Source organism: Amphibalanus amphitrite, unplaced genomic scaffold, assembly GCF_019059575.1.
Source record: "Amphibalanus amphitrite isolate SeventyFive unplaced genomic scaffold, NRLGWU_Aamphi_draft 000031F_arrow, whole genome shotgun sequence".
Taxonomy (NCBI): domain Eukaryota; kingdom Metazoa; phylum Arthropoda; class Thecostraca; order Balanomorpha; family Balanidae; genus Amphibalanus; species Amphibalanus amphitrite.
The window spans coordinates 717,951-724,682 of record NW_024881527.1 but is presented as its reverse complement, the minus strand read 5'-3'; the positions used below and the strand labels follow the sequence as shown (position 1 = coordinate 724,682).

Sequence of the window (6,732 nt, the reverse complement as noted above, 5' to 3'; positions counted from 1 at the left end):
AAAAGGAATCAAACGATATTACTTTATTTTCAGTTAGGTAAATAAGCATTCGGCGTGCAGTTGGCATATCGTGTGAAACGCGCCGAACACCTAAACACTCGTTCCTACGTTCGAGGTCCTATGAAAGCGTATTGGTTGTAAGGCTAATGCCAAGAAGAAATGATCAGCGCCAGAATTTTGCGGACAAGACCACGAGTCACCAAATATGGAAAGTCAGAGCGCGACCTATGCATCAAAATATGAAGTACCATAAACACGACCACTACAACCAAGAAACCCAGACATTGAGGACAAACACCACGGAGTCCTCAACTGTGCACGTGTTTTATCAACGAGCTATAAACACAACCAACTACTTCTCTACACGGGCATCTCAAACACGACCTAGCGCGGACTCGTTCACGGCACCATCTATATAGCCAATCACGCATCGCATCACACGATTCAGCAGACCTGTCACGGCCGGACACCCACCGGCTCTCCGGGCTCCTCGGAGCCGACAGGTGCGGCTCACCGGCCCGGGAATATCCCTCCCCCAGTGGGACCCCGTGGACGGCTGTCCCCACTCCCCGGCGTCCCGAAGTCGCGCCCCCGAGGTAAGTACGCCCACACGCGCCGGACCTAGCAGTAGAGGAAGTTGGCCGCCATCAGCAACTCCAGCGCTACCTTGGGGTCGATCTGGAAGTCGGGGATCTCTGTGGAGCTGTTGGTGTAACGTACCTTGTACGTGAAGTACATGCAGACCATCTGAAGCACGTGCGACCTGAAAATGTTGCTCTGTATCAGCAGGAGTACCTACCGGTTGCACGGCAATAAAACCTACGGAGGCAGTGATGTGGAATGTGGAATAATACCACGAAATTACACTTGGATGATTTTTGAAACACCTCTACACATTTTAATACCTTGATCAAACATAGTAAAACAATAGTAATACAAATCGTTAAACACAGTAAAACAGGTGGAAGTTGTAAGGCTTTCAAAACCCACTCTGTGTACAAAGCTGGGCACTTCGCGTAATACACTTGCGTTGTACAGCGGTGTGGAAAATTGATATCAAACTTTGACCAGAATTTCGTCGAAAGATTTGTCGAAACTTCATAACCAATACACATTACACGTTGACACTTACGGGATCTCCTTGAAGGTGACCTCGTTGGTTTCGTTCTCTTTGAACTGCCCGGGTCCACTGAGCATGTTCCTGATAGTGCCCGAGGTGAGCGCGTGCTCGCGCTTCACGATGAACTCGTGATTGTCGGAGGAGCGCAGTTTGACGTAGGTGGCGTCCGGGCCCTCGCAGCCGCCGTACTGCGGGTCCTCGTCCTGGCAGACAGCGGCGCAGCTCAGGGAGGTGGAACACAATATATAGAAAGCACATGCTGTTTGGAAACCGATGGAACAATGACTGTTCATTATTTTGCTAGGCTATTTGGCCCCCATGGTTAGAAAATGCCAGCTGGCCAATCAACTGAAAAGGCCACACCAAACCCAAGAGGATTGAGTCAAGTAACATCTATTTGTACTGAAATTCAACCATTTTTAATTTAGCAGTGAAAAAAGTGCTGTAAAATGTAAAACGTTAGTAATCAGCAAAACGTTAAAACTCACCATTTTCTCAGCTCCCTCACTCATGATTATTCCTTTGTGTCGCCTAAAAAAGACAAGTTTGTTTCAAAATAATGCAAGGGCTACCATTATGACCTCAATAGGCGCATTAAATTAAATTGAGTGGGCATGTTCCATAAAACATAAAAATTGCCCTCTCCGATATTATGAGTCAGTATGTCAGGTATGTCAATGTAAAATTATGCGCTGAATAGCATATAGTATAACACTTGTCACCAATTGAATGCAGCAGCATATTGCCAACTGGGCCCAGCAAGGCAACATAGGTTTACTGAGGTTACAGATTAATATGATCACAAAATGCAATGCAAGGTAGGTTTATTCACATTGCTTTGCTGTAGGCTAACTCATCTTTTTTTAAGTCAAGCTAATTAGGATTGATCTCTCTAGAAGGTAAGCTGTTTGACGTTTCTAGACTCCTACTGTTGACACTACCATAACCATCTTCCCGCATATCTCTGAATTCCTTCCCAGTTTACACTTATCAATATGCTCAGACTGCTTGACAATGCAACTTGTAAAAATGATCATCAAATGATCAAAGTATGCACAGAATATAATGCATTGCATTATGCAGGTGCATGCAGCAAAGACCTACAATCTACATTCGTTTTCTAAATCACCATCTCTTACACTTGCTAGATTATTATGAAATTAGGTATAATTGGTCATTGCATCAGTATCATAAAGTGCAACTTGTTGAAATGCTGTTGCCTTCTCCATTGCAGCATGTAGGCACATTGTAAAACCTTTTTTGACCTGAGATCTGTTGTACAAACATAAAAAATTAACAGCTCCTAGTATTTAAAATATTCCAAAAGTATAACCAAAGTCATCAATGCTATGAATAACTAGGTTCTATTTAATAATGCAAAATATATGAGTTGGGCTGTTTGATAATGGGTTTAACATCAGTGGTTATTTACTTTATTTTTTGTCGCAGCTGCAGGACTAATCTCACAGTCACTGAAGGCAAAAAAACCTGCATGTGCATTTTCTCTGCTAGTTAAACTGGCCTGATAATTGTAGGTAGCATGTTTGGTAGTCACTCAGGTCAGTGCTCATGAACTTAATTTTCCTTCAGCCACCTGCTGATTGGGGAAAGGGTTATTTGGTGCAATGCCCAAAATTGACAATATCAATTTTTTTGCAAAAACATGAGAACTAAACAATTTATATTAATAAAAGTTTGTTTTCAATTGCTCAGTAGTGCATAAGGAATCAAAGCTGATGAGCTTTTACAATCATGAGGAACTATTTTGGGGTATGGGATTGGGGAAGTTCTCCAATCCCCAGTGTCCAAGACTCCTGTCTGCTAGTGCCTTCAGGCACTTTGATGATGTCTTATGAATACCTATAAAGTGTGACTGCCGACTGGAGAGACTTAAAGACCCAAAGAAGTTTTATAATGCTGACAACATCTACAAATTTTGGGTTTCTTCTTTGGGTAGTCTTAAAGCAGGCTCCACACTTGTTTTTGCAACTAAGGAGAGGAGCTATAGTTATACCCAGAGATGCTTCTTTCTAACCAAACCAAACCAACCAAACCAAAACTAACCTAACCTAATGTAACCTGACCTAACCTAACATACAACCTACAAACTATAACATACAACAACCTAGAACCTACAACTTAACAGTTAACACCCACTACCTGCAACCTACAAACTTACCTAAAAGTTACAATAGTACTAAAACAGGCATCAAACTTGTTTTTTGCAACCAAAGAAAGGCACTGTAGGTTAGGTTGTAGGTTAAAGGTTTAAGGTTTTAGGTTTTGGGGGGCAGCTTTTAGGTTGTAGGTTTTAGGTTGTAGGTTGTAGGTTTTAGGTTTTAGGTTGTAGGTTGTAGGTTTTAGGTCATAGGTAATGTAAGGTCAGGTTTGGTTAGGTTTGGTTTGCTTTGATTGGAAAGCATCTCTGGGTATGGCTACTCACCTCAGTTGCAAAAAAACAACCGAGATGCTTGCTTTGTGACTAGGTACCCAAGTTACAACCTAAATTGACATCTCTGGTGACCAGACCAGAGGCCAGTTTTACTGACAGAAAAATAGCTGCCTGCCGGGTTTTTTGCCTAAAGACTGCTTCATATATGTAAACGGTAAAGCCCTATCCGTCCGATACTATGCCCAGTGCCTTTACGCTCCATATTGGTAGGTATGTGAAGCGGCCTCTAGACAAAGAATTCCAGCAGGTCACTATTTTTGTTGGTAAAACTGGCCTATGGTGCGCCTCTTCTTGGTTAATTTGTAGCCTTAATTTGTTATTGAGCAGCAGACAAACCAAGTTAGCAGCAAGTTAGCAGTATGATAGTAGCAGCAATGCATTTGTCATGATCTCTTCTTTGTCTGAGCTCTATCTACTTCTTGAACATACAAATAATATTTATACACCAAGGAATTTATAAATAACAATGAAGGCAAAATATTGCAATTATGTATGCCGAATGAGTGGTCACACCACACAAATAAAAATAAACCCTTCCAACGAGAACTCTCACAATTGTCGTCAACACGGCACGCAACGCTTCACAGAAATCACAAGAGCGTTGCTTTTGCCGCGTTCAACATTGACATTGACTAAAATCAAGACGATGGGTAATGAGAGAGGCATCTTAGATATTGCGTTTTAAATTGCGTCATAGGAAGGACAAATTGATCTTTTTGCTGAGATTAGAAATAGTCATACCATGGATGAAAGAACCATGGATAAAAGGTTCTCCTTCATCCATGATCATACTATATCCGTCGAGAATCGAGATCCATCATTTTCGTCACGGACATGGGCTGAAGAATGAATAATTTACTTTTGCCTTGCTATCACCAGTAAAACGCCTTTTGGGCGAAGAACGAGCGAGCGAGATAGTGAGCCCTCAGCACGTGCGGAAGGGCGAGAGGGTACTTCCAACGGGCTTGCGCAAAGCACCCTTCTAACAGGTCGCTAGCGGTGTACCAAATTTGAACGCAATCGGCCCAGCCATTCCTGAGATCTGGAAGCGGCATTCTGCACGTGCGCACGTGCAAACGGGGTCCAAACTGACTTTTGCACGGCACCCTACTAACCGGTCTCCAACCGTGTACCAAATTTGAGCGCAATCGGCCCAGCCGTTCTCGAGATCTGGAAACGCCCCCTGCACGTGCGCACGTGCAGTAGCACCTTAACCTCAACACATGAGAATGCATTGCCTGGTGGGTGCCTACCTGTATGCCAAGTTTCAGCGAAATCGCCCCAGTAATTACAGAGTTATTAGAATGGGAACAAATTTGACACCTCTTATTGCAGGGCCTCCTCTAACATACCCACTGGGTGGGCAAATGCCCACCCAGTCACCACAATTGCCCACCCAGTGGCGTCGATTTGCCCGCCCAGAAGCAAATGCAAAAGTAAAGGTCCGGCCAGACGTCCGGTAGGTACTACCACTTCGGTTTCCCGGAAAAAAAACTTGCTAGCAGCCAGTGCCCCAGCCCCCAATCACTGCAGTGCAAGCTATTTTTTTACAATGGATGCATCTGAATGCAGGGGCGGTAGCAGACTTGGCGTTTGGGGGTGGGGGCAACTTGGCAACTTTGCCAACCCCCGGAGGGGGGGGGGGCGGTGCTAGCTTACAGGGGCCCCTTGCCACAGCGGCCTCAAAGGCCCGTATGGAACCCCAGAGGCCGATGTGGGCTCTCAGAGGCCAGTGCGTGACGCCTAAAGGTGTAAGTACTAAGTACCCAGCCAGAGAACAAAATAGGGCCATCAGTGGCCGGTTTAGAGACCTTATCCCTCGCCTTCACAGGCCATTTTGCGTCCTTCGACGGCACAAGGGGGGGGGGGTTGTTACGACCCCCCCCCCTCGCGTTTGGCCCCTGATCGAGCTAGAGCTTCGCGGAAAAAAAAAACGAGCGTGTTGCCCGTCACGAGAGGAAGCCGATGATACCCAATTTTAAGTTCCTAGGTCATCGGGTGACCTTCCAGGTCAGGTCAATGACCCGAAAACCGGGAAAATCGGGACCTGTTAGAAAGTCGTAAAGTGTGGCTGCTATGTGGTTTTCCGGGGTGCTGATCACGAATATCGTGTTAATTTTGATCAGGGATGATGTCTTTAAGCATTTATACCAAGTCGGGTCAGGTCAGGTCAGGTCAACCGGTAGGGGTTGTGACGGGTATTCGTAATACGTGTCAACCGCCTCTGACGGCTTCGTAACATGTTACGAAGGCACCAAAACTACTTCGTAAATGTTCCAATGGTTGCTAAATTCGAATTCAGCTCCAAAAACTAGCCTAGAAACATGTAAAACTCGAAAAAGTGAACCGAGGTCACCCGAGGTCACCAAAGGTAAATGACCTGACCTGACCTTCAGGTGACCTTGACACCCACCCTAATGTATGGGAGCAACATCAAATCACATGTTTGAACGTTTGAAACCACGAAAAGCTTGCAAACGCGCGGCTAATGCGAGCCGACATACGCCGAGTCGCGATTCCGGCCAAACATGGTCTCGGAAAAGAGGTCACAGGTCAAAGGTCATTTGGGTCAGGGTCATGAAATTTTCAGGGTAGGTGTAAAATTGATTAATGCGAGGGAACTAAAAGTTTCGTCGCGATTAGCCGCTTTTTACGCGAGTTATTCGCGAAAAACCTTAGGGGGTTGCATCAACCCCCCCCCCCCCCTGTGCCGGCGAGGGTTATAGGCTGATTGGGGACTAAATAGTGCCTCAATTTGGAGCCCTCAGAGGCTAATGTGGGGCCTCCGATGCCAGTGTGAGGCCCTTATAAGACTGACATGGGTCCTCAGAGACCGGCATCGATCCTTCAGAAGCCAGTACGGGGCCCTCAGAGGCACATAAGGGCCAGTCTTGGGTCTCAGAGGCAGAAAATGGGCCATCAGAAACCGGTGTGGGACCTTTGCAGGTCGGTTTGTGCCCTCAGAGGCCAGTTTAAGGCCCTCAGAGACCAGAACAAGGCCTGAAAATGGCAGTTTGAGGCCATCAGAGGTCGACTTAGCCTCTCAAAGTCCTTACATGCGGGTCCTTACAGGCAAGGATGGGACCCTCAGGGGTCAGTGTGGCACCCTAAAAGACAGGCTTGGGCTGGTGTTGGACCCCAGAGTCCAGAAAAGGCCAAG

At 45.9% G+C, this 6,732-nt stretch overlaps 1 protein-coding gene across 10 annotated transcripts; it reads right to left on the bottom strand.

The window, feature by feature from the left end:
- Window positions 1-8: 8 nt before the first annotated feature.
- Window positions 9-4,217, bottom strand: LOC122367608 (elongin-C-like). 10 transcript variants are annotated; one of them, XM_043340924.1, is made up of 4 exons: window positions 4,126-4,217; window positions 1,609-1,651; window positions 1,133-1,323; window positions 9-763 (listed from the first exon to the last, which is right to left on the bottom strand). In XM_043340924.1, exons 2-4 carry the CDS (start codon window positions 1,630-1,632, stop codon window positions 622-624), a joined length of 357 nt encoding a protein of 118 aa, XP_043196859.1. In that variant the 5' UTR covers window positions 1,633-1,651; window positions 4,126-4,217; the 3' UTR covers window positions 9-621. The 10 variants fall into 10 exon arrangements, with proteins under 10 accessions (XP_043196859.1, XP_043196891.1, XP_043196828.1 ...); XM_043340956.1 differs by having other exon boundaries at window positions 4,167-4,171; XM_043340893.1 differs by having other exon boundaries at window positions 4,105-4,169.
- Between the last annotated feature and the right edge of the window lie 2,515 nt (window positions 4,218-6,732).